At 43.6% G+C, this 26,248-nt stretch overlaps 2 protein-coding genes and 1 long non-coding RNA gene across 10 annotated transcripts in view; 2 read left to right on the top strand and 1 right to left on the bottom strand.

Annotated features, from left to right (window-relative positions):
- Positions 1–209: 209 nt before the first annotated feature.
- Positions 210–2,883, top strand: LOC148397046 (ras-related protein Rab-8B). The gene is made up of 8 exons (XM_088377603.1): positions 210–471; positions 800–860; positions 929–989; positions 1,067–1,144; positions 1,256–1,345; positions 1,436–1,501; positions 1,617–1,667; positions 1,730–2,883. Exons 1-8 carry the CDS (start codon positions 348–350, stop codon positions 1,820–1,822), a joined length of 624 nt encoding a protein of 207 aa, XP_088233729.1. The 5' UTR covers positions 210–347; the 3' UTR covers positions 1,823–2,883.
- Positions 2,662–26,248, bottom strand: part of trpm1b (transient receptor potential cation channel, subfamily M, member 1b) — a 26,827-nt gene continuing 3,240 nt past the window's right edge. The window contains exons 1-30 of one of the 8 annotated variants that reach the window (XM_088377575.1): positions 21,838–22,001; positions 21,548–21,734; positions 18,363–20,231; positions 16,974–17,104; positions 12,605–12,681; positions 12,220–12,415; positions 11,938–12,151; positions 11,511–11,635; positions 11,271–11,442; positions 10,831–11,005; positions 10,363–10,486; positions 9,214–9,286; positions 9,023–9,123; positions 8,705–8,878; positions 8,489–8,623; positions 8,342–8,392; positions 8,091–8,231; positions 7,986–8,015; positions 7,607–7,899; positions 7,283–7,511; positions 7,084–7,215; positions 6,719–6,847; positions 6,472–6,600; positions 6,101–6,352; positions 5,840–6,032; positions 5,230–5,250; positions 5,010–5,154; positions 4,726–4,931; positions 4,520–4,652; positions 2,662–4,384 (exon numbers count right to left, since the gene is read on the bottom strand). In XM_088377575.1, the coding sequence (XP_088233701.1) occupies positions 3,070–4,384; positions 4,520–4,652; positions 4,726–4,931; positions 5,010–5,154; positions 5,230–5,250; positions 5,840–6,032; positions 6,101–6,352; positions 6,472–6,600; positions 6,719–6,847; positions 7,084–7,215; positions 7,283–7,511; positions 7,607–7,899; positions 7,986–8,015; positions 8,091–8,231; positions 8,342–8,392; positions 8,489–8,623; positions 8,705–8,878; positions 9,023–9,123; positions 9,214–9,286; positions 10,363–10,486; positions 10,831–11,005; positions 11,271–11,442; positions 11,511–11,635; positions 11,938–12,151; positions 12,220–12,415; positions 12,605–12,681; positions 16,974–17,045 (5,037 nt within the window). In that variant the 5' untranslated portion in view covers positions 17,046–17,104; positions 18,363–20,231; positions 21,548–21,734; positions 21,838–22,001 and the 3' untranslated portion in view covers positions 2,662–3,069. Of the gene's footprint in view, positions 4,385–4,519; positions 4,653–4,725; positions 4,932–5,009; positions 5,155–5,229; positions 5,251–5,839; positions 6,033–6,100; positions 6,353–6,471; positions 6,601–6,718; positions 6,848–7,083; positions 7,216–7,282; positions 7,512–7,606; positions 7,900–7,985; positions 8,016–8,090; positions 8,232–8,341; positions 8,393–8,488; positions 8,624–8,704; positions 8,879–9,022; positions 9,124–9,213; positions 9,287–10,362; positions 10,487–10,830; positions 11,006–11,270; positions 11,443–11,510; positions 11,636–11,937; positions 12,152–12,219; positions 12,416–12,604; positions 12,682–13,573; positions 14,878–16,973; positions 17,179–18,362; positions 20,232–21,547; positions 21,735–21,837; positions 22,002–26,248 lie in introns of those variants that run through there. The other 7 variants (XM_088377574.1, XM_088377572.1, XM_088377571.1 and 4 more) reach the window with 7 other exon arrangements.
- LOC148397045 (uncharacterized) overlaps positions 19,569–26,248 on the top strand; it is a 7,117-nt gene continuing 437 nt past the window's right edge. Inside the window, exons 1-2 of the long non-coding RNA XR_015858856.1 lie at positions 19,569–19,880; positions 19,959–26,205. This is a non-coding gene — a long non-coding RNA (uncharacterized LOC148397045). The remainder of the gene's footprint in view (positions 19,881–19,958; positions 26,206–26,248) is intronic.

Below are 26,248 nucleotides of genomic sequence, written 5' to 3'. Positions count from 1 at the left end.
TTACAATAGACATGATTGCTCGAGTGGGTTTATTTAATACATATAAATGCTTAAAATTGTATGACAGCGAAACTTAAAATATATATAGTATTGATTTTTTTTTATTAGAGTTCCAAGCAAACAACGCGTGTGTTTAGTGGGAGAAAAAAAAAATCAAAACAATAGCGATATGGTAATTCAAACTACACCAACCAAAATGCAGCGCGCAGCATGACGTCACTCATCTCTGCATTGGCCAACCGCCAGACCCGCTAGGACAGCTGAGGACCCAAAAGACAGGGGATCCCTCCCGGCCGGCCCAGTATTCCCAATTATTGACCCAAATCTCGTCGTGTGTCCTTCACGCAATGGCGAAGACGTACGATTACCTCTTTAAACTGTTGCTCATTGGCGACAGCGGGGTGGGCAAGACGTGCCTTCTCTTTCGGTTCAGCGAAGACTCCTTTAATACCACCTTCATATCCACCATAGGTGAGTAGACCGCACTCGCCTGTCAGTTACAATCATAATAATAATAATAATAATAAAGCACGGGTTACATATGTAATAACACAACACGGGTTGTGTATTAGCGTGCATCGGGTACACAAGGGCAGAGATTGATTGCATGGGGAAAAAAAAGACAATGGGTGTGAGATACATTCTATTGAGCTATCCATCAAACAAGCCCAGATTTCACATGGATCAAGGTTAGTTAAATGAGCTGAGATGTTCCACATTTGAAACAATATGCATCCAAAAGAAAATAATGAAGATCCACTCCTGCAGTTTTCTGACAAATCTGTTCATTTTACTGCAGGAATAGACTTCAAAATCAGAACAATTGAGCTGGACGGAAAGAGGGTTAAACTTCAAATATGGTAAGTGTCATTTGATTTTAATTTTTGGGGGGGAAAAAAAATGGATGCAGATCTTTGTTTTCACTCAGGGACACTGCAGGCCAAGAACGCTTTCGCACCATCACGACAGCTTACTACAGAGGAGCCATGGTAAGTCCTCACTCACTGTGCTGGAATGTGGAGAAGCTGGACGAAGGAACAATGATTTGTCATTGTCCTCCTCTCAGGGGATCATGCTGGTCTACGACATCTCCAACGAGAAGTCGTTTGAAAACATTAAAAACTGGATCAGGAATATTGAAGAGGTGAGCTGTGGATGAATTTGTATTTCCTAAATGTCTGAGCAACATTAAAATTAAGAGATGCACGTCGTTAAGAATTGTGATTAATTTTGCCTTCAACTTTCCGACTCGCAGCACGCCTCATCCGACGTGGAGAAGATGGTCCTGGGAAACAAATGTGACATGAGTGACAGGCGGCAGGTGTCCAAAGACAGGGGTGAAAAAGTGAGTCAGTCCCCAAGTCATTAGAAGGAACTCAAATACATTCAATATGCATGGTCATCAAAACACCGCCATGTTGTTTTTCCTCTTTAGCTGGCCATTGATTATGGTGTCAAGTTCCTGGAAACCAGCGCAAAGACAAGTCTAAATGTAGAAGAGGTCGGTCAACTTTTACAATCTTGACATTTTGAAGTATGATATGGCGGAGGAAATGATTCTCAATTTTTTTCCTAATTTGAGGTCATGAATTGTATTTTTTTGTGATTTGAATCAGGCCTTTTATACCATGGGAAGAGACATTCTGCACAATCTGAGCTCCAAGACAGTAAGTGCTTTTGACATGAAACTTTTGGTGGACACAAATATGACTTATTGTTTTCTTAATAGACTGACAACACTGCTGGTGGATCGGGCAAAACGATCAAGATCTCCGAGAAAAAATCCAAGAGGATCAAATTCCTCAAGTGTTCGCTCATCTAGGGCGTGCTGTGACCTTGCTCTTTTTGAGAGGGCTCATTGCTTCTCAATGTGACTTTGGAAGGGGGAGGGGCTTCTCACCCTCAGCGTGAGCGGACCGCTTCCCCCCGCACGAGGGCTCGTCCCGATTGAAGACACGGAACCGGGGGCCTGAACCTACAACGGTAGGCCATGGCTTGTTTGTAGCCCAGGAGTCCGTTTTCTGTTTTGCCTTTACCTCAGTTATTCAACTTGTGTTCTTACATACGTGTACAATAACAAACACTTAACTCGTTTCACTTTGTAGCACTACTTTTTTTGACCTTGTGCCATATTGACCACGAGGACGCTGTGCGACATACATATCAAGTCCCAGCAATGATTGTATTTGTGTGTGTGTGTGTGTGTGTATGTAAATTTATATCTATGGGTCATTTTCATACAATTTGATCGTTCATGGTAAAAACACGTGCAAAAAAATGTGAATTTTTTTTCATGTTGCTTTTGTCATGCTTAAAAACATTTCAGTAAGTTATTAAAATAACATTTGAGGTATTCATAGGTTGAAGTTAACCAGAAATGTATTTTGATGTCCGCTACTGCGCGATTGCAAAATGGCTGCGCAGATCCCTTTGGTGTATTGATTGCTACAAGAGTGGCAAAGATTAAAGATGCGAATGTGGAATGTATAAGCAATAAACAATATACACTTTTTTGGGGGGGGACTGAAAGCTTGAATAATATTTTGAATGGAAACAATTCAAATAATCCGTAAAATACTCACTGTATTACCATTATTAATCAAATATGAAAATGACCCAGACCTGAAGGCATTAGACTGACTAGACAATGTACAAACTCCATGTGTTTGTTTTTTAACTTTATTAATTAATCACTGACAAAATAGAAGAGTTCCACTTCCTGTGATGAGAGGCAGTGACTCCATTGTTGTGATGCCATTGTCAGTATTTGCATGTTGTAATATTAAGCACTACCTGAAGAGAAGATGCTTCTGAAAGTGATTGTTGTACATGTCACGGTGCAATATATATATATGTTGACATTCGGAAGGTTTTTTTTTTCCACATTAAAAGACTTGAGGAAAGCTTGTTTGGGTGTTTTCAGAAACAGGGACATCTTTCCTCCATACATTAAAAAGTGATTTAGTCGTATTTTGGACTTTCTTCTAATAATTGTGCTCTTCTTGTTCTCCTCGTTGCCCTCACAGTGACAATTGTGGTTTGATGAATTGTTTCCCGACTTTTCAGATGTCATTCCTTTTCAGGAGCGCCATCCTCCATCTTGTGCGTGGCTCCTCCACACTCATCCTCGGGTTTCCTCTCGCTACTGGATGCTCTCTTGCTTTTAGCTTTGCGATCCTTGGCGTTCCAGCTCAGAGATCTGTGCGAGGCCAGGAACCTATCCTCGGCGACGCTCAGATACTGAGCGCCGTCGGACATGTTTCTCTTCACCCTCGTCTTGATCTGCTCGTCCGTGAGCTGCTGCGGAGTTCCTTCGCTTTCGATCGGAACCGGACGGATCCCGTCCATTTCTTTCAGCTCCACGCCGGCAGTGGTGCTCTGAAACTGCTGGATGGTTCTTCTGACTGTTGACACTTTCGGCATGTGACCGACCGGGCTGGTGTGCAGAGTGTATTCCAGGTCAGCGGGCCACTCGTTGGGAGTTTTGGCGGCTTGCTCCACGAAGGACGTGTAGTCTTGAGCGTGAAGCTCGTCATCGAGCACCTCGGCCGGACTGTAAATAATGCTGCTCATCGCCCTCCGTTTTGTAACCGGGGACGTTTCGTTCGGGGTCTCGGTGGGGACGTGGCGTAACGATTTGGTCCTTTTTGGGGAGGAGGAAGTCGTGGGAGGCAGTTGGGCCTTTTTGGCGGGCTCCTCGGTTTCATCGGGTGGGCTGATGATGATGGTGCTCATGCTCCTCCTCTTTGTCAGAGGAGAACAGGCCGGTTCTTCGACCGGATAGTGTCTCAGGGATTTGGTCCGTTTGGGCGGGGAGGACGGTTTGAGTCTGTTCTTGTCGGCGATTCGATCCAACAGCTGCGAGCTTCCGAGTAGCTCCTTGTTGGTTAAAGTTTCGCTGCTCGAGCCCGCAGACACCTGCTTGGGTTCGCAAGGCGATATGAGGATGTCCACGCAAGAGCCCGGTCTGCTTCTACTCAGGCCGACTTCCAAGGTCTGAGCGCCCTCCTTGACGTTCAGCGCGCACGTGCTGGAAGCTTGACTCTTCTGTCTTTCCAGGCCACTTTTCGCCGGTTCCTCTGTGTCCTTCTGCTTGCTGGCGAACTCCTCCATGTCCATGTGGAAGCGGTAGAGACTGTAACCATCAGCGCTGTTGATGCTACCCTGGCGAACCAGAGAGGAGGGATCGCACACCGACGAATTGCGAGAATGAGTCCTGGTCAGCTCGAGCTTATCCAACCCGGCCAGCTTCTCCAAGGCCATCGCCATTCGACCGTGGATCTCCTCCAGTTGGGCCAGGCGGAGATCCACCGTTTGCAGGGAGGCTTTCATGGTGTTCTCCCTCTCGTTGACCTCTTCCAGACGCATGGACATGTTCTCAACTCTGAGGAGCACCAGAGGGATTATGAGCGATGTGTGTGCGAACAGTTCATCAAATTGAAATTGGCATCACGACATGCAATTTTACTTTTTTGAGGATGGGAACACGTTTTGCTGTAATTGCGAAACACGGGCTCACCTTTCCGAGGTAACCTTAATGCGCTCGTCGCTCGAGGACTGCTGCTCGTCTTCCTTTTCCCGAAAGTATTCCTCCACGCACTGTTCCTCAAACTCGTACAGGTTCTTTAGCTCCTCTGGATTCAATCTTAGCTCTTTGACAAAAGTAATTTGTACAATTAAAATGATTATAGCTGCAAGTGACAAGATATACACGTGTGCACTGACTGAGGCCGCGGTCCTTCTCGTCGAGTTCTCCGTCTTGCTTCTTCCTGGCGCAACGTCGAAAGAGCCGGCTGAAGAGGATGTAGAGGTGGCTGAAGATGATGAGCGGCGGGGGCAGAATGGGCCGGTCGTGGAATGTCATGATTAACTGATAGCGCTGAAACTTCCACACTTGGTTGGAGATGGACTTGACCTCAAAGAAGGTATTGCTGTGGAAAGAGAATATAGAATATAGAGAATATTTACATATCTATCTGTGTAAGTAGATAATTTTGAAGTGTATTTACTTGAAGACAGCAATGAGCAGGTTGACCAGGAGAATATTGGCCACGAGAAGGTAGCAGGCCATGATAGCAGGTGTGAGCCAGGCGCCGGGGATGCACGGCGGCAACTTCTTCCCGTCTTCATCGTATAAATGTTCACCACACGGAGCTGTGAAAAGAGCCACACCGTTAATACTGGCCATCTTATTAGAATTGATTAAAATTTGTCTGGAAGACTACTCACGGTTGATTTCCATTGCATAGACTAAAGAAAAAAGCAGACCCATCAAAGATGTTAAATAAAGCAATCAGTGATCATTTTACACATCATCATCCTTCTGTCATGATCAAGCTGCTCTCCAAGTAAGACTGGACTGTGCTCGAATTTAGCAGAGCCCCCATTATTGTAAGAAGAACATGTTTTAAAATGTAATTTCATCAACGACTGTCTTCACCCTGACAGAAGAGGCAAGAAAAACAAAAAACTTGAGGCAGATGATCATGTTTGTGAAATGATACCTATCTTATCAATTTAAACAAATTACCAGGTGCATATTAACAATTTAGAATGGAAAAATACATTCATTTTAGTGGTTCAATTCATTAAATGAAAATCGTGTTAGAAATAGATTCGCTATATACAGAAGTCATTTTATTTCTTATAATTTTCACCGCCACTACCTCAAGAAATTAAAACACACTAGCAGCAACAAAATGATTATTAATATCGAAATGAGGTAAGACTCGGCCTTCTGAAAAGCACTCGATCGCCACCATCAAGAATTGACAACCCATCACAACACATACACATGAATCTGTGATCATCTGCCCAGAATCAGGAAACAGAATCTTACTATGAATTCTAGTCTTACGGTCTATCGAGTCGGCAAAAACCTCTCCATAGATCATCCAGTAGGGCATATAGAAAATATTCCGAGCCAAGCGCCACGTGGGCTCCTCGTCGGGGTGCAGGATGGCTTGGCGGGCCACCCCGAAGCTCATGAGCACCACCAGCATGATGACCACAAAATACATCATATCGATCATCTGCAAGAAACGCAAACGCATGTCGCAAAACGGAGCCGCCGTGACTTCGCCGTGTTCGACAGACTTACCATCTTTCCGATCATCATCACGTAGGGTCCCAGGTATTTGTTGACGCCGAAGATGTCCAGGACGCGGATGTACCAGAAGATGATGTCGATGCAGTAAATGACTCTTCCGTAGCCCATGTAGGGTTCGTGCTGGAGCCTCAACATCAGACCCAGGAGGAAGGTGCAGATGGCCACCAGGTCCGTGATGTTCCAGTACTCCTCCAGCCACACGCTGATCTTCTGTTTCAGCTTACCGGGCTCTGACATCAAGATCTTCAAAAGGAATGACATCAATGAGCCACTGGCAACAATGGGCTAAATCCATTTTTGTCATTTTGACAAAAAATGGAGTCTACTAGAGATCTTTCAAGATGGTACTCGATTGAGTTTACCTGTCTGATTTTTTCACTGCCGAGTGTAAGGATGTAAGCGATGACGGTCCACTCTTGTAAGGATGGCCATCGTTCCATCTTGACCAAAATGATGTAGTTGTATAACATCAGGTAGCCCAGATAGCATATCTAATAAAAAAAAAAATAGCACAAAAGGAAAAAAAAAACCCTCATCAACAATTGTGCAAATTTGTTTCCCAGCATTTTGCTTTCTGTGAACCTAAAATAAATAAAAAATAAAACTTACTGTGTTGAACCAAAATTTAGTGAAAGGTGCATCATAAAACTCAAATAATCGTTTGCCAATGGGGATTTTGCGGACGTTGGCATTGCCTTCCTCTTCATCCCCCTTCCGGGAAACGGCGTCATTGGGGTCCTAAAACGCACAAAAACAAGACATTTGACTTTACTAAGTTTCCCCTAAATATAAACAGTGACCTACAAAAATAGTATCATTTTAATATATTTTATTATCATTAGACACATTTATGAGATTTAAAGCAGCTGCATTTAAAAAAATATTCAAAACGCAAAATGTATTTCATTCCAAATTACGCACATTTATGTTTTTGTGCAGCAGAAAGAATGAAACACAATAGTTTGGAGATGCACCTTGCTGGATTTGGTGTCATCCTCTTTCTCTTTTCCTTCTTCTTTGCCTCCGGGCGCATTGTAGGACGCGTCATCCCCGATACGGAAATCCAGCAGAAGAATCAGCGGAGGAAAAATGATTCCCAAAATGACCTGATGATTTTCAAAACACATCAGGTGAGATTAGTGTTTAATATTTGATTTATTTGGTGAGCTATACCTTGAGGCCTGGGTTCTTGCCGATCCTCAGGCAGCCCATCCACATGTCCGTGAGCAACATCTGGCTGCACGTGTGGGCGATGAAGTCTCGCTGCTTGGCGGCCACCGCCAACTTCAGACAGGTGGAGTTGCTCCAGTTCACCAACTCGTAGGTCAGCAGCTTCATGGCCACCTGCTCGTCGTGCTTGTACGACTGGTCCAGCAGCTCGTAGGCCAGCTGGCCAAATTCTCTACATAGAAGAACAACATGATCAGCATCTGAGGATTTTACCCAATCAGAAATGGCCTTTCAGCGTAAGATTAAAAATCAAATCATGACACTAACTTTGAGTTGTTCTCCAGGTCTTGGGAGATGTCATCCACGAGCTCACTCTCAGAGCACTCGTGTGCCATGGCCTTGAAGAGTTTGCAGGCCACCAGTGCCTTGGCCATGGCCTCCTCCCCACGTTGCCAAAGAAAGAGCGACATCTTCTGGCGTTTCATCAGTACTGCCCACAACATCAACTCGTGGAAGGGAAACTGGAAGCGACACACCTCCGGGTCATCGACGTCAATGTCCACTTCTTCCTCCTTTTTCTTTTTAGCCTTTTTCTTGCCTTTCGTTCGAGGTTCGTCATCCTAGTGCATAAATCAAGACATTTTTGCTGTCATGTTTTCATTTGATGACGTCATTTGTGTGCTTTGCCAGCAAATGGGTGCCTCACCTCCATCCCGAGAAGCTTGAGGGCTTTGGGCTGAGAAAAAAAAGACCACATTTGGTATCAAACAGTCAAATGATTCCAAACGCCAGTTTTAATTTTCATACGCACCCTTTTAAGTCCATACAGAGTATTGTAGAGGTTGCGGAAAGCCTTTCTGGTGTAATTACTTCTGTAAGCTCCACCCATGAGGTACTCCAGCACCAGGCCAATGTCAATCAAGGTGATTTGGTAATCTGGAGGAAGGTTTCCCTGCAGAAAAAAAAACAGACAAAATGGATGAAATCAACTTTAAACACACATGCACCAAATATACTAAACAATAAAAATAACCTATATGATTAGAAAACAATCAAAATTACCTTTTTGACATCCCTAACTACAGCATGCAGAGTATTTGCAGGGCCAAGTTTCTTAAAAAAAAAAAAAAGTCCATTTATTTTTATGCAAACTACAACCACAATTACACTCGCTTTGCTGTTTAAAATAAAAGTTTCACACGGGCCCACCGTATTGTACAACTCCTCCAGTCTTGGAATGGTGAGGAAGTGGTGAATATTGACACCATTTTCAAGAAGCAGCTTGACAAAGTCAACTCTATCCAACACCAACGCATCCATCATGGCCTGCTCCAGAGAATTCACCTGATAAAACAAAAAAATATATTGTTCATATTTACAAATCTAAAAATCTGAAGTGGCTGTTTTTTTTTAAAAGTCTTTTACCCAACGAATGAGCTCCAACTTGCGCGGATCTGTTTCCTCTGGAGGTTCAGGTTTTGCTTTTCCTTTGCCCTTTCCTTTCTTGCCCCTGGTTTTATTGCGAGGGGCACTGGCGGGGCTTTTCTGCTTCTCCTGGACCGGGGCCAGCGCCGTTGTGTTGGCAATGGCGCCGGCAGGCTGACCGCACAAGACAAAGTCAATCGGAGTAAATTTTGTGTGTACAACTTTAAAATTGGATTTATTTTTGTGCTGGAAATTAACATAATCAAATTTTAAAATTTAAATGCATTAATGTAATTATTTGAGCCTCGCACCACTCACAGGTAAATTATGTCCGTAAACAAAGATGTGATTGCGAGCAATGTCCACTCGGTTCCAGGCCAGAGCCAAACTGAGCTGGTCGGCCGCCGAAGCGTTCGTGCCTGACGTGAGATAAAAAAAAACGGGCTACACATGCAAGAAAATAAAAGGAACCACGCGGCAAGACCCGACGCGTTGATCTTTAATGGTACCTTTTAACAAAGCTGTAAGAATGGCCATTTCGATATCTTGCTGACCTTCGGAACCCATCCGAAAAACAGTGATCTATTTGTGAAGAAGCAAAGATCATTTGGAAAAAAATGAAAGGCGCTGAGAGGGAAATAGGACGGAAAGAATTGATTCGATGAAAATGCAATTTGGGTTGCAAAGTGGTGGATCATTTCCAGAAATGTTTATTTTGAGGATTTTAATACAGAAGAGACTTTTCAGAATATCCAGAGGAGATTAAATCTCAGAAGCTCTTGGCTGTGAGGCAGACATGCCGTGCTGTCTTCATTTAGAATTAACGGGAGCTTTGCGGTGACAAACAACTCTCCGGCCTGCACTTGACCTTTGCCCCACAAGACAAAAAAAACATACTTGGGACATGCTGGCATCATGAAATGACACACATGGTCTTTTTTTTTGCCATCTGCTCACCAGGGATGCATTTTAGGATGAACAGATTACACTTGTGACACCAGACAATCACCTGTAGGTCATGAGACTTAAAAAGCTCAATTTCTAATTTGGGTCACATGACATAAAACGTTATCAAGAGAAAGAGTTGGCTGTGGTAACGGTAATCTAAAAAAAGAAAAAGTGTTTATAAATTGCTTATCTGGGTTTGTGAGGGCATTAGGCTCTCTGGTGACACTGCGATGGCACTCTGGGCTGAGAGGAACCCGAGTAAGGATTATGGAGATGGATCTTCCATCTGTTTTGTAGTGCATGCTTACTGTGACTGGATGAGGCTAAAGTATACTTGTATCTTTCCCAAGCAAATGGACGGAGCGTGCAGATTTAACTAATCACATCACTGGCAAGCGCTTCATTGACACGTTGGAAGAACATTTTTTGGGATTAAAAGCACTTTCTTCACAGCGCTGGCCGGGTCGCCACTTTGCAACCTTTGACATGATGCATGAGGATGATGCGGATTATTTCACATGTCACGCATGAGCACGGCGAGGAGAAATGACAAGCAGGTGGTGGGGATTAGGTTGATTCAATATGTTAATTGAAAAAAAAAATACACGGATGAGCGGATGAATGAGCATGGAGACCCAGTGCTTGACATCCATGTTTATTGAGGTACAATTGACTTTTAAACGACATTGCGGGTGGGTCACCTTACTCACCAGTTCCCTCTTCTTCATACATTCCATCACCATGAGCAGGATTTGCTGCGACTGACTCTTGCTGTAGTTGAACGTCTTCTGAATGGTCACCAGCAGTTGGTCTCGCACGTCGTCGTTAACCAGCCTGGGGGAGGAGCTTCAAGTTGGAGGTGATCGAAAGGCCAATTGTACCAATTCCAAACTATGGTCTGGGGGCCATTTGCGGCCCTTCATCCACGTTATGCGGCCCGCAGCATAAATAAAAATTGACACGGGCTGTGTGGTTTTTCTACATTACTACATTACACACACTATAATATAACAACATTTATTTTCATAATGTCCCAATGAATAAAGATGATTCACTGCTTTATCGCCTGGCTGTTTTTTTTTAAAGATATCGTTGGTCACAATTTAATAATTTTAAATATTTTTTGGTTAATGTTTCAATAACTTTGTGACGGCCCTTGATGTACAGTAAATACTCACCCTCCATCCTCGGAGAACTTATGTGCAAAGGAAATAATGTCAGAGGCGCGGCCACTGCCGTCGCACACCACCACCGGGATGGGAGGCTCATCTCGCAGACTCTCCAGAGCGATGGAGATCACGTTCGGACCTCCTTCAACTATCAGACACACTAGTGGGACACCCTGGCCCAGACCTGTAAAACACACCATTTTCTTAAACGTGAAGTAGAAGATGGAACATAGCGAGTGGGATATTGATGTGAGGACGCACGCAACGAAAGGAGAGCGAGCGAAGTCTGTGGTGACAGCTGAGCATCCCTTTGCTGTCCCTGCCTTATCCGAGCTCCAGGCATAGGATGACAAAGGGAAGCCCATGGGTCACAGAGGAGGCTCTCCGTATCCAACGCGTGGTGAGAAGATGAATCCCCCCCCTCCCCAGATGTGCCCGGCATCACTTACGGGTGTTGATCTTCTGCAAGGAGATGTGCTTCTCCAGCAGGCGGCGCAGCTTGACCTCCGAGCCGTACTTGCCGCAGGTGCCGTTGTCCGTCAAGATGAAGTGCGAGTGGCTGTTGTTGAGCACGGCCAGCTTGCTCAGCGGGTTGGCCATCGTCTGGTAGGGTCTGGTCACCTGAAAGGAGAAGATCTCATGAATCAAGTTTCCCCATTGTTTGATGGATTCCGCTTTTAGATGCTCACATCTTTCCCAATGAGGTCTTCTTTGTTCTCCAGGATGCCCCACGGGGCGATTCCGATGGCGCACACTTTTCCTCGTGACTTGGAGGAATGGTCCTTTAAGGCGTCGCCCACATGACGGATCACACCTAAGAAAAACACAAAGTGCAAAAAAAACTGCTCTTTTTCTCCAGTTTTAATAAATGAAAATATTTGGAGCAATTTAAAAAAAGCGGGTAATTTCTCTGAGTGCACCTCAGTGAACGTGAAATGGTTGGATGTGCACTCAAAGCTCTTAATTGTAGTGTTCGACCCCCCCCCCTCCCCCTCCCAGGCAGGAAATTGCAGCAGCATTATATAATAACAGTTGAGTGCAGGGCTAATCTTCTAATGGCACTAATAGTTATTTGTTAAGTGACCAGTAAACGGAATGATGCACCATCGGCCTCACCTGTGTTGACCCCGCCCGTGAAGATCCAAGCGCCCGTGGTGACGGCCGCTTTAATCAGACCTTTGCCGAAAACCTGCTTGAGTTTGGGCTGAAGGTCAAAGTTCTGCAGGCCTCCGTGCACCGAGATGAGTAACGTGGGCAGCTCCAACTGCCAGTCCTTCACCATCAAATGTAGCAGGTTGTCCGGTTTGGTGTCGTAGGACACTCGGATGTACTATTGCGGAGAGGAGGGGAATTTGAGTCACGAGAATCACGACTTTCGTAAAAGCCGGTTCTTCTCACCATGGCCTTGTTGATGAAGCCTCCGCCCTGGAATTCGATCACGCCGTAGGAATCCGTCGGGTAGGTCCTGGTGTGTTTGATCACGCTCCATTTGTCTTTGGGGGTGTCGATCTGCACGAGCTGGTGGGCCTCCTCCAAAGAGTTGGCGCCGGGCGGAATGGCCACATGCTGCGTTGTCAGCTGACCGCATGAACATCTAAAAGGGAATGTGTGACAAGATTCAAGATCAGTCAGATGGAAAAAATTTTTTTGGTCTAGGTCACAGTGTTGGGGCATAATTGGCCATAAAAAAAAAGAATAAGCTAAGCCACCAAATGTAATTTTTTAATTCCACCAAAAGTTTTTTCTAATTACAAATACCATATTTTGAAAAGCACTATATTACCTGGTGGTGTCCTTGGTGGGAAAGATGTGAACGCATTCTCTTTTCAGAAACGTCCTCTCAATCCAAACTCGCTGCGCCTAAGAAAAAAAAAAATAGACCAAAAAAAAAAAAGCCTTTGCATCACTCTTTGTCACAGAACAAAAGCAATCGGCCATAAATTGCATCCGAAAACTGCTTGTCCTCTGATGCCTTTCCAGTTCAGAGCCGAAAATAACCTGAGCCAAGCAAAAAAAAAATTGTGCCATTGTCGGGTGTGAATGAGTAATTAAAAGTGGAGCAGTGGGAGCTCCGCTTTCCAGGAAAAGCGTTGGCAGCAGCAGCAGCAGCAAAAACAGTAAAAAAAAAAAGAACTTCATTAGCTTCTACAGTTGTCCTATACTAAATAGTTTTTTTCCCTCTCAGTTTAACTTTTAAGATCATGTGAGTGTGACTGAAAGACACAACGAATGAATTCTTGCTGATGCCTTGTGATTTGAAATCACGAGTGCTGCTACTGTTCTTTGCTTTCATCCCAGCAAAAAGGACTCGGGCAAGAAAAGTACACTGGCAGAATAATCACTTCTTTATATAGTTCTATAAATAGAACTATAGTCAGAATTTACATGACTTGGTTATCTACGATGAAGTTTTATGCTGACTAGTATTTTGAAACCCCCGCTCCTTTATTCTCATTGAATATTGGAATATTAATAATTAAATTAATAGATTGCAACAGTCTAGCCTTGGAGTTTGTTTTTTTTTACCAATTTTTTTTTTCAATTAAAACATTGTAATTCATTTTTAGTAGCGCAAAAACAATTAAGACAAATAAAAGGTAAGAATTTTTTTCTTCATTCTCAGTGTAAATGAATCAATAACAACCGGTTGCTCACCCACAAAAAAAAATCACTTTCTAGCCATCAGGTCAGATCTAAATAAAAAAAAAAAAATTAAAAACCAAATAAAATTTAAAATCATATTTCCACTTACATAAAACCTTCAAGGTCTGAGAAGCTGAAAAGTGAGCTGGAGCTGGAGCTGGAGCGTTGCTGCTGCCGCTGCCGAGGCTGCAGTCTGACTGAATCCCGGACAGGACATGACACTTGTTCACTTTATGAGGGCCGGCTAATATGATGAGCATGTGAGCGGGCTCTTTGTTCGGCCCAGTCTCATGACTCCAGTTCAAGGTAATCCTTTTGGGAGTCCCATGACCCCCTTCTCTTGCCCATGCCCACAGGGTATTTGAACAAGGCACAATAAATCTACTTTGATAAGCGGCCCCTAATCTCCAAATTTGTTCAAACTTTTTTTTTGTGTTTGCCCTCGCACCCGTGTGGAAGAAGACGCTTGTTTGTGCGCCGCGACGAGACTTTTCATTTGAAAACAAGACCCCCCCCACTTTCGCCCATCATTTCCAGCTACTTATTTCAACCCAAATTTGCATAATTGAGAGAATTGGATTCGGGCATTCTTTCAGAGGGCGCCTCGTTAAGACGCGACTTGCTCTCCAGCTGAGGGCAAGTTCATTCAATCGTAATTGCAGTTAATTTCGATTTCCACCTTGTTGGGGTGGCGGAATAGATCACGCCAAACGCTCGCCGCAATATCGGACATATATGCTTGTTTTGGAGCGTATTGTTTTGACAAATGATGGCGTTTGGGCTGCCAAATTAAAAGCACTTTAAGGCCTTGCTTAAATAAGCAGATGAAAGCAGAAGCTGAGTTGGAAGTTAAGAAGCAAAAAGTCGGAGATAGTTTCAAACATTCCTTACATGAAATGGTCGCACCAGCATTCCTTTTAGGAGTTTTTTTTGGGGGGGGGACTGAAATGACAAATTGATGCCTCTAACTAAACACGTGATCAGGAGTGGGGCGCAAAAGAAAACAAAACACATTTTCTTCAGGCTTTGGCCGACGTGACGCACTTACGAATGAAAACTCCAAGCAGCTGCCTCCGAGCGCTTAACGAAAAACCTTCAAGATTTGGATATTCGGCCAGATCACATTTGTGTCACACGGGGAAAATTAACAGGAATTAAGACAAGCCTCGGCACAATAAACAACATTCATTTCAAACATGCGGCCGTTCGGAAACAATGGCTCCTTGTGGATGGATTGAAATTTCACACGTTTTTATGAGCACTTTAGAAATCAAAAAACATTCAGACCCAGGCTTCTTTTTTTGGAGGATTTGTTGAATGTGGAACTTCTACCACGACTGTGTCATTGACCGCAAAAAGCAATTGAACTGTTTTAAGATAAAACTACAAAGAAATGTATCGAACTTTTTACAGTATTTACACCATGCAATATTCTCTTCAACTTGCCTTTGTGTGTTGCACAGTCACATGGGCCAGGCAGGTCTCCTGACCCAGCCGCAGCTTAGCCAGAAAGATCACAGCCAATTTGTTCCACTGCAGTGACAATTCCACGTTAAGCCAGGAATCACAAATATTGTGGAAAAATAAATATTAAGGAGCTTCCTCTATTTTTCTTATGTTGCTTTTTGTGTGTGAACAAGTGGCTAAAGAAGAATGAAATTGGTCATAAAGGATTTGTGGAATGTGATGTCACCAGGGTTGGAGATAAAAGCCGCTAATTGCTCGACTTTGCCGCTTAACGACAACGTGCTTGGAGTTTGATGCGGCGTGAAGGGAAGGAAACCTGTGTGGACTGTTTAAGGAATACTTCAGAACCACATGGGATCCCACGAAGGCCCACACAAAAAGGTGTCTTGTGTCTTTCACGGCGTTTGGGGGAGGAGAGATTCGCCCCACGAGATACGGGCTGGATCTCGTGGTAAACAACTTTGCGTTAACTGTGAAATGAGCTGTTTTCACTCGCTGTAAATGTACTCGATTGTCATACGGGGTTTGAAAATCCAGTTAGCTATCACATGAGCGACATGTTGCTGATTAGCCTCGCCAGTTGACGCAGTCATAAGACGTTTTTAAGCGGCTACTCCTTCTAAGGAATGTTGGGGCCAAAGAGGGAGTAGCCGCCTATTAACCTTTTGAGAGACAACTTGTTCAATTGGCATCCTGATTTATTTTAATCAAAAGAGAAAGATTATATTGCACATTTATGAATGAAAAATGGATGAAGAAGCTGATTTAAGGATTAATAATTGGCATATATTCGAAAGCGAAATGTATTTTTCATTTAAGCGACATTTTAAATATTTTACAATTAGGCAAAATAGGAGAAATAATTTGCCCAGTTTTGAATATTCTTTCAACATTTTTGAATTGTGTTCGGATATAAATGTTCCTATTTTTTTTGAAACATTAAAAATGAATTCCCAACATTTTTTATTAGTCCTAATGCTGACCTCTGGCCTAAAGGCATCAGCTCTCTGCTGACTTGGGCCTGATGCAGTCATGTGATCTCATCAATACAATGGGCAATTGTGGAGCATTTAAAAGGACTTGTGCTCTTACATTAAAATATGGAATGGGAAATTGAGGACAGCTCAGTGGCGCTCTCACTTGAGGCTATGGATGATATGAGTTGTGCTGACTCACATCTGATCTTATGAAACAGAGCATGTTTGTTAAGACATGACTGCAAAATAAAGAAATCATTTATTGTTCTATTTTGAGAATTCATTAAATTATGATATTATTGCATTTACACAAAATAAGTCAAACTAGAGATGAAAGTCATATTTTTTTTCTTTTGTGGATGACCTCATTTTTAAATTAATAAGTAAATTGCTCGGGTTTTTAATACTCAGCCCAGCTAAATTTTTAGAGGATAAAGAGCTGTGGTGTGAACATCAAAATATATAAATTATTAATTGAAAAATAAAAAAAACACTAAAGATTTGGCAGATGTATGAACAATTGTGGAAATGTATGCTACTTTTTGTGATATTCAGCCAGGGCAGAAAAATCTCTTATTTTTTTTATAAATACATATTCTGTTTTTCTTTCCAAATGATTATTTCTCAGACTAGATGCTTGAGCTATATAATCCTGGAACACACCCCAGTCCGAAGCGGGAGCATTATTTCCTATCCAAAATCCCAAAGCGCACCGGTTGTTTTCAAGAACGTATAAATAGTGGTAATCACATGAAAGCAGACTTTACAAAAACATATCACAGGACTTTAATCTTCCGTGCTCGCCATACTGGGCCATTATGTAGGATTAAAGCAGCGAGCGGCTCTTACTTGAAGCTCGCTCAGCTTCACTTAACGTTTTGCTTGCAGGGGGTTGCGGTGCACAACATGTGAATGGCCGCACACAAAATGTGATTGGTTGAGACGGACGGCTGCGTGGACTGGTGCCAATGCGGCATGTGCTATCACAAAAGCATTCATTTCATATCTGTCAAACTAAAGCACTTCCAGATTGAACGTAAAAGGCATTCATTGACAGTTTCCTACCTTCTGCGAGCCTGACGTGCTGCGTTTCAGGGAGGATCTCTTGAAGGTGCCACTGGGGCCCTTGGGGTCCATGTTGAAGATACTGGAAGCAGCCGTAAGAGGTCAAGGCCAACATCAGCACCAGGAAGCCACTGTGAAATCAAGCCGAAGTCACAAGTTGCACATGGCTGAGCGCTTCTTCTCCGCTCACTCTGCTCAGCGGCGACTGACAAGACACACATCCCAACCGGGGATATAAATCACTCGATGGCATACTTGACACATAGACCCTTTTCCTCTGCCGCGCATCCCGTAATCAGGATTAATGCAGCCGGCAGCCTAATGGATAGAGCTTTATTAAATGGTTATTGAAGGTAAATCTACTTTGGCACACCACAAGCCCCAAAAAAGGCTTAGTGCGACCATGCAAGCTGTGAAGCTAAACTTAGCAGGCCGAGGGAGCAAAGGTTGTCCCGGCGCGAAAAGTCGGAGGACGAGAGTCTTCAAAATGGAAACAGCAGCAAGGACACATTGACCGTAATTGTTCTTTGTCATCTTTATGGAAACATTCAGTCTCTGATTATGTCACAAAGGTAAAGACTATACAAGAAGCAGCAGTTGGTCAAACAAAACCGATGACTGGATGTGGATCATCTCATTATTTTTTTATTACTGTTTTGTTGAATGGTTGTGATATTCAAAAAAGTCTAGAAATTCTGTCAGGATATGTAAACTTATGAAAACTGTTTTACTGATGTTAAAAAAAAAAAGTCGATTATCTGTATTATACCGCCCCCTAGTGGTCATGATGCGCACAACCGAGGAGTTCCATGTAATTAGTTTAACTTTCAAGCATATCCACCATTAATTTTGCTTCTCTCACGTAGCGTATTTACTGTACCTAATGCTGATCTAATGACGTCATGTACTATGTCTTTTTGTTTTTGCTAATAAAGACAGCCACGACTTTCAAATTACAATTGAAAGACATTGGCTTCCTCGGTCTCTAAAATGGAGAACACTTGCGAGTTTGACATGAAACTGGAATTTATTCATTTTGCAACCCAATCCTACTTGCCTACCATGCCTACTTTATCCAACACCCCCCTCTATTGGATACTAGCTGAAACTGCAGCAATTTCTCTTCTAAATTTAATGGCTCATGTTTTGTGTACTACCAACCTTGCTAGCCATGTGTTTCAACATTAAAAAAATATTCTATTTAATTCATACTCACTGTTCCAAGTTGAATAAACACAAATTTAATCAGTTCTGCTTTGAAAAAACCAAACTCACTCTGCAGTGGAAGTATTTCGTATGTCACGCAAATATAACATTTACAGGATTTAAATGAGTCAAAAAAAGATCACGCACAACATTCTACATCACACACGCAGTTAAAAATATTACCTGATTTGGAAAAAGAAGAGTGTCACCCACATTCCTCCAGTGGTCGTATCCCAATCAGAGAGAGAGAACAACTTCATTTTCAATTAAACAACAAAAAGTACTTCAACACAGCCATGTGGCCGCCCGACCGGCCGGGCTCTCTCTCTCTCTCTCTTTCACAATGGCTAGAAGATAATACCTCAATCCCCCTGCGTAAGCAAACATTAAAGAGCTTTGATGTCCGTTAGTGGCTTTGAATTTGGAAGAGATTATTTATGATGAATAAAACGAGACGGACAACATTCACCCTTTCATGAATTTATCATTAGCATTATTTAATAACAATACCCCAATTGAAGTTTTTTTTCCCCCTCAATAAAACATCTCAATGATCTGAAAGGTCAATAAACTGAACTGTGACCACACGATGGCGCTCTCAACACTCACACAGCCCCTTTGTTCTAACCACGAGGTCACAGAGGAAGTTTGATGATCCTTTTCCTCCTCTGTGATGAATATAATTTAGCTAATGTTGTGTTTTGTCCACGAGAACAGCCAAAACCACCAAGAAATCACACACTGACACAAACAATTTGGATGTGAACCCTTTTGGAAGGAGAAGCAATTTGGGGATGTTTTTTTACCACCTGCTGCTTTTAAATGAACAGTTGGACTTTAAAACAACAAAAACATACCAAACGAAGCTGCTCGTGAAAATCTGCACTGACCTGCACGGACAACACAATACGTGTTTTGGGCTTTGCTCATCTCGACAACACGCCGGTTGCTTAGCAAACAGACTACACACAAATACACACCTGAGACACACTTGGGTGTGTTTAGTCCCTCAGTGCGGCGAGTGAAAGCAAACAGCAGGTACAAAGCGTACACAGATAAGTTAAAAGCGCTATTACGGCTATGAAAAGAGAGAGATAAAGAAAAAAACATTTGATGGCTGCTGACGTCTCATTTTTTCACAACAGACTAAACACATGGCTGGACTTTGAGGCCAAGGAATTGTGGTTTTGCTCAGAGTAAGTCATGTTAAGACATGTTCCCTTGACTTCGTAGAGAGCACTGCATGTATTATAAACGAGTAATCTAGGTCAAGAAGACTAAAAGCTGCTTGCGTGCATGTTGAAGGAAGCCACAATTTGATGTCTGGGGCTCAGTGATGGCCAGAACAGGGTCAGGGGTAAGGTGGGGGGGAGGGGTGCTGTTGAAAACGAGTACTGGGTACTCTCGTAGGAGCGGTCGCTCTGTCAGCACAAACGACTTTTAGGGAAGTAGACAGAAACGAGGCGTGGCCGAGCCGAGCCGACTGGTGGCTAACGACTTCCTGGAGATCAGAGCAGGCTGCTGTACACAGCCTGCGGATGGCTTGATTGGACGCCGCCGTTCAGAAGGGCTCCTGCAACACCCACCCAAATGGTGAATTCCATGAAGTTCCATCTGGCTGCACATTTCTATCCTACTCTTCTGAGAACACACGCTGATATAGGGGCCCTTCCAATGTTGACCCGCGGGGGCCACGTAAAGGTCAATAGGGAATCCATATGTCCGGCAGAAGGTGTTATAAAACCACCGGCTGCCTAAAAGTCTTGTTTGTGATTGCAGAGTCTTGTTCTGTCGAAACGGAAAGCCCATAAGCCGTTCCCAGGGAGCGGTGAGCGAGATCTTCTGACTTGGGGGGGGGGAGCCGTGCACTCAGCTGCGTAAACTTCCACTTGCAGCTCCTCATCCAACAAGGCCACAAAAACAGATGCGGGACTCGTACACCAGAGACGGACGGACATTTATAGGGATGGCGACTTGATCAAAGGAAGACTTGAACTCCGAGTCAAGCACTGCTGGAGCACATTATGGGAGCCACATCTTGACTGCTCAAATCTTGTGAGGGAGAAAAAAAAAAGAATCAGTATAATACCAAACTGCCGTGTGCCAGATTATTGTTCTGAACTCAACCATTTTTCTGCTAGAGTGGCTCCAAAATAATCCAGTGATGTTTCCAAGAAAGGCTCATTAGTATTATCTGACATGCAAAGGCTCGACAAGCTCCAGCTGCTTCTCATCGACAACATCCAAACAAGATTCAAGCGACAAATCAGTTGTTGAAAGAAATGTTGTCAGATTGGCTTCAAATTCAATCGAAGCACCGGCGTGACCTTTGAGACGACTTCCTGACGTGAGTTACTGCTTATCAGCCTCAGGGAACACTTAACATCAACCGCAAATTTCAAACTCGACGCTTCACAAGTTTGATTGTCACACCCCAACTGCATGCCGAGTTGTTCAATTAGATAAGACACACGCTCCTTATGACTGTCAACACACATTTTGTTCTTCAACCAACTCGTTTGACCAGTTTTGATTTCAGAGAAGCCAAGAAGCTGACTTCATGACTTTTGATCAATTTAATTTGACAACGTGGCACTCAATCGAAATAAAGGCGATTCAACCCGATGACGTCATCGTGGTCTTATCGTGCAGCGCACCACCGTGAATTTGCCGTTTTGGCGTTTCAATTTAGACCAAGCTTCGTTTCCGGCATGTCTTCTTATTATAGCTTATCTCCAAGGAGCCGCGTTGAAGACGATTTGACAACATAATGGAAATATTTTTAAATCAGCCAGCTCACATTTCCACATAATCCAGTTTAACACAAAAGTCCTTCACAAGGCAGAGCAGAAGCTCAGGTCGTCGTCTCTACAATCTCCCCCTTGGCTGATTGCCGGCGGCGTCGCGGGCCGTAAAGCCCGAGTCAAAGCAAGTCGACAAGCACCTGTCTAATCCTGCTGAACACAGCAGCATTGTCATTATCTTGCTTGCAATGCTAATTACTACAAACTAGGATGATCCCTAACACAGATGGCGTTTGAAGAGCGAGCAAATGGCAGAAAGATAATCATCGGGCTGATGCAAATACAGCAAGTTAGCTAACGTAAGCTAGCATCAATCAAATCCAGAAATATCATCTACAGGTTTGAATGCTGGCGAAGAGCTTAAAGCCTCAATACAAGCTACATCTCCTCCAAAATCTAAATCCCCTAAATCTGTGTCAATTCTAAGAATTGCCGTGCATATACAGGAAGTCGACTTTGGCTGGGAAACTGCTGAGGGTGATCCCGAAATTGGACTCGGTTCCTCTTTCGAATGACCAACTCATATGTTAGGTCATGTCATGGAATGGTTTGCCATCGAAACACCTCATGAAATGGACGTGTCGGCGATCCCGCTGAACGTTTCTTTTGGCTGACGAGTAACATCCCCATGCGTCATCCGAGTGTGGCCTTTGGACTTGGAGCTGCAGGTGTGGTGAAGCTGTGCATGGAAGGGATTACTGAATCACAACACAGGCACCACCCTTCTTCTTCTTCTTGCGCCTGGGTGGACCTGCCACAGAAGAAGCAGCAAGACTGTTTGTAAATATTTACACCAAATCCATTGCAAGGGAATGTTTTGATTTTGTTTTTGCAGGTGATTTATAGCAGCCCACCTACAGGCAAGTTTGTCGTGCCAATCAACTTGTCCTCCCTCCCTCATTTCCTCAACTTTTATAGGAAAAGGATCTTGTAACGTTTTGTCCCTCACAAGTGGCTGTGAGACACTGGCAGCTGAAGGACGTCGACTCGCTGTTTTATAAGTGTTTTTTTTTTTTTTTTTTTTTTGGTGGGGGGGGGGGGGGCTGGCACTGTTACGGCTCCGTTGCGTGTCTAGCAGCGCGGCAGTTGGGTGACGCAAAGCGAGCTATTAATAACTCACGAACGGGATGTTCTCGCCTCATCACTGCGAGGTCATTCGAGGATAAAAACCGCGTTACGATACCCAACACCACCAGACTACGACGCGTCAGATGCCCTCCGCCCAAATACTTACACCCTTTTTTTTTTTTTTTTTTATATTGCTGATTTCGGTCCTGTTGACTTCTCCTGCAAATACTTCCGCCTTGAGCACGAGTGCTGTGGGTAGCCACGCCCACTCGCGAACCCAGTGACTTTGGGAGCACCCTGACTCAAGGCTGCGTAAACACACGTGGTGACGTATGCTCGCTCACTTCATGGAACCTTTTCTAATTGCAAAAGACTTGGTTTACTTTTGGAGTTAGCTCGAACTGCTTAGTAAATAGTCTTGTCAGCTAGGAAAACACATTATTACAGCCACAGGATGCAAAAAAGGGAAAAGCTACACAATGTCTTTTTCTTGGGTCTCAAAACAAAGTTAGAACAAGTTTAAAATATGATGAATTGTTCGTGTTTTTGTGGCAAGAATGTTCATTGACACACACAACAAAGCAAGTTTGTTTGTTGGAACATTGACAGGAAATAACAGCAGCCAATTCTGGTTTCAAACTCAAGGCCCGGGGGCCTGATAAGCACCACCACATCATTTTGTGTGGCCCGCAAAGGCAAATCATCTGCCACAACTTTGTGTTTCGAACTAAAATTGCCTTCAATTTTATTCACCTTAAGAATTTAAAATGGATGAATATTAGTTGGATATTATTTTTTATCCTGGATTGTGATTGTAAAAGCTAGTTTCCTATTAATGTTTTGTCTAAATGTAATTAATTTGAAGTATTATACATTCATATGGGGTCACTGACTACATTTGCATGCGGTCAATATTGGGTTATGGTTAGAACTCCGGTTTCTGAAACATTCAGAAGATCCAATTTACACCCCTGAATGAACAGAGCCACATGAACATCATGACACAACGTGACGTCATTTCCACTTGGCTATGTTGAAGACGTGGTTAAATATTAGCTTAGTCGAGTGCCAATAGGCGACACCGTGCTCTGTCAAGTCTCCTAAGTAGTCAAAAATGGATGCTCGATGTTAAGTGCCTCTGCTGAAAGGATGCCCCAAACGCCGATGGCATCAGCATAACGTGTTCATGCAAGCATCTGAATAGCGGCCCCCCCCTCACCAGTGCCTGCGAGGCTCATCCCTCCCTCCCTCCCTCCCTCCCTCCCCGGCCAGTGCACTGATCAATGCATGGTGAATAGGGTCACCGCTGACCAGTAAATGGGCGCAAAAACAAAAATGTGTCCGCTTCACTTTGCTCTTTTGAGCTGTATTGTGTTGCGTGGACAAAGCCAACATACCGCCATGAGAGGGAACAATAAGGACCGCACACGCTCGAGGTTGGGCGTCATCCTCGGGTCAGCGGAGTGACGTGGACGGCGGCTCGGGTTCACCGACATAACTTTGTGCGTACGAGAGTGGCAGCGAGCGACAGAGCGCTCATCTGGCCGCTTTGCAATCCGTTTATGCAACATTCCCTCAGCGAGGGGGGGCCGGCCGGCCGGCCGGCACTTTGTTCTTTGTGGTGGCGTGCCGGCATTATGGCGGGGGAGGCGGGCAGGATTAACATAGGGGTGAAAAAGGCTGCCTCTGTTGTGTGGTTGAACGTGGACAGCCTGGAGGCGCGGCAGAAGGAGGATGACGACCACAGTGAACTCCATCTTAGATGGACGCCTCCCACCAGCGTGCCAACTGATGCAGTGACCTTCTTTTAGCCTCCGCCCTTTGACTACCACTGACGGCAATGTGTGCTGCATGTACGCCTGAACATTTTGGAGTGATAAACCCTCATCTCTATTTTTTTATGGCCGATAAATGAAGTACAATGATATCTATATGAAGTACAATACCGGGGCTTAAATATTCATTCGTCAAAATGTCTGTTTGTCGCCAACTTATGTATTGTGCCTCGTGTGTACTTGTGGTTTGACTTTTGTTGTTGTCTCAGTCAATTATCTTTGTTTGCCAGGCAAGTTATGTGAGCAGAGTTGCTGATAAGTGCTAAATCATTTCGGGGCTTTTGTAACCAGTAGATCTTGCTAGACTGCAGGCTTTGTGGCAATAACATGGAGTTTGTGACTCACTGAAGCTCCTCACACGACCGACCCGCTGAACTGAAACACCTCCGCCCACAGTTTGTTTCTCACTATCGATATGTTGTCACCTGTCGCCCAGCGATAGATCAAAACTCCAAATTCAACGTAACATTTAAATTTATCTTCTGACTAATCCTCTTTTCTTTTCTACACAGGTGAAATAGCAGCCTGATTTGTCATCATTAGTCAGAAGAACCGTTGATGGTGTGTCATTCAGGATGAGTAAGCTTTGCTGAACAAAAACATAAGAGAGACAATGGGACAAATAAGTTCCGAGATTATAGTTTCATTCTGTCTGTAACTTCTTTAGCATGCGTTTCTTTTTGCTGTGTCAGCTTTCCTCTTACATGGGAAAAAAAAAAAAAACTGTCTTGCCTGATAATAGCACGCTGGGTGAAAACAGCCCGTTACGTCTATATTAGCTCTGCTATTTGGGACAGTGCAACTTCAGATAAAACAAAATGCAAACAGAAGGTCAGTCAATGATTTAGAGATCACGAAAAGCAGTTAGTTAATGAATAGAGGAAGAAAATATCTCAATTTAAATAAGGTCACTGTACACTGGAGTGAGCCGTTAGCTGTTTTTTTTTGTGGTGTTCTTAAAGATGGTTTTGAAGAAGCCTAGCTAAAACAGTAGCGTGTTTACAGATTAATGCTAACATTTGTTGAATGGAAATGATGAGAGCCTTAATCATGTTATTTTGTCGCTAGTTTGATACCCTTGAAGTACAAAGTTGCTAATGCTATTGGAAGCTTGTTTCTGAAAAGCTAGTATTTGTCGGTTTTACTTACATAAAAAGTCTACACACCCCTGTCAGTGCACACCTGCCCTTCTTTAAAGTGCCTCTGATCAAATTAAGATTTTTTTCGTAGAATTTTCCTGATATTTTGCTTTCTAGTAGAAGCCTGAAGGTTTTGTGCTAACACTAACTGCGTTTACGAATTGTTCATAATTGCCTTCCCGACGCGATTTAAGTTTTCTATCCCTGACCTCGACAGTACTGGTGTTTTTCTGAATTTTGTACCCAGACATGAAAATCAATCCCTGGAAATAAGCCAGAGGTTACAGCACTGACCACCTGCCAAAAAGAAGAATACAGCTATAACAAATTAAATCTCCTTGTGACTTTTCATGCTTTTCATTTTATTTCCCTTGCCACTCCGACCTTGGCATGACAGCCAGATAGACTGTCAAAGTGGTCAGGCTGTGCTTTTCTCTCCTACTACAAACAATGTGAAATGGCCAATCTGCCCTGGAACTGGATGTCAATGCTAGACACTACACAGCTATCTCAGAGTACAAAAGGTCCCCGGAGCCATCACGTTGCCGGAGTTTAAGAAAAAAAACATCCACTTCAGGATTTGCAATCATAAAAAAAAAACCAACTTCTTCTCTGTGGTTTTCTAAGCTGCAGCTGATTTCCTTACTCTTTTGGTAGCCGTATGCCCAGGAGTTGATTAACACTCGCATATTTCGACACAATCTCACACAACGCCCTGAGAAAGAGGAAATAGACCCTCTCCTCGAGAAGAAGTCGCACATGAAACGCGAGAACGTCATGTTTTTTTGGCGAGCAAAGAATATGTAAAATAATACATCCAGATGGCCCTCTGAATGGCACGTCGCCTTGCTCGGGCTGAACACTGAGAACATTCTAGAGCGCTGCTTTTGTGCACCGTACTGAAAGTGTGCATTCATTCTCACAGGAGTGCATCAGCTGCAACAGAGAAGCCGCTCTAATACGTACTTCTGCTCCTATTCCAAAAGCCTCAATCTTCTTTTTCGGACCAAATAAGCATGAAAAGAACATTCATCTAAGGTCACTCCATTGAGACATCCTGAACATGTTTGATAAGTCTGTCGTTCATGTGTCCTTCGCATGACTAATTTGCTTTCCTGTCAGGTGGTATCCAATTTCCACATCCGGTGGCCTGACCAAAAACGACACATAAGCCTATAAAGTGAGCTGTGCAAGATAAAAAAAAAAAAGGTCCAATGATGACA

Source organism: Syngnathus floridae, chromosome 6, assembly GCF_059516105.1.
Source record: "Syngnathus floridae isolate MCC-2025c chromosome 6, RoL_Sflo_1.0, whole genome shotgun sequence".
In the NCBI taxonomy this organism is placed as follows: Eukaryota; Metazoa; Chordata; class Actinopteri; order Syngnathiformes; family Syngnathidae; genus Syngnathus; species Syngnathus floridae.
Note: the sequence above shows the minus strand (reverse complement) of the source record. Positions and strands in the feature narration are given on the sequence as shown.

Coding starts and splice junctions, on each gene's coding strand:
- LOC148397046 (XM_088377603.1), top strand. CDS start 348: ATGGCGAAGACGTACGATTACCTCTTTAAACTGTTGCTCATTGGCGAC. Junction 990..1,066: donor CTTACTACAGAGGAGCCATG/GTAAGTCCTCAC, acceptor TCCTCCTCTCAG/GGGATCATGCTGGTCTACGA. Junction 1,145..1,255: donor GGATCAGGAATATTGAAGAG/GTGAGCTGTGGA, acceptor TCCGACTCGCAG/CACGCCTCATCCGACGTGGA.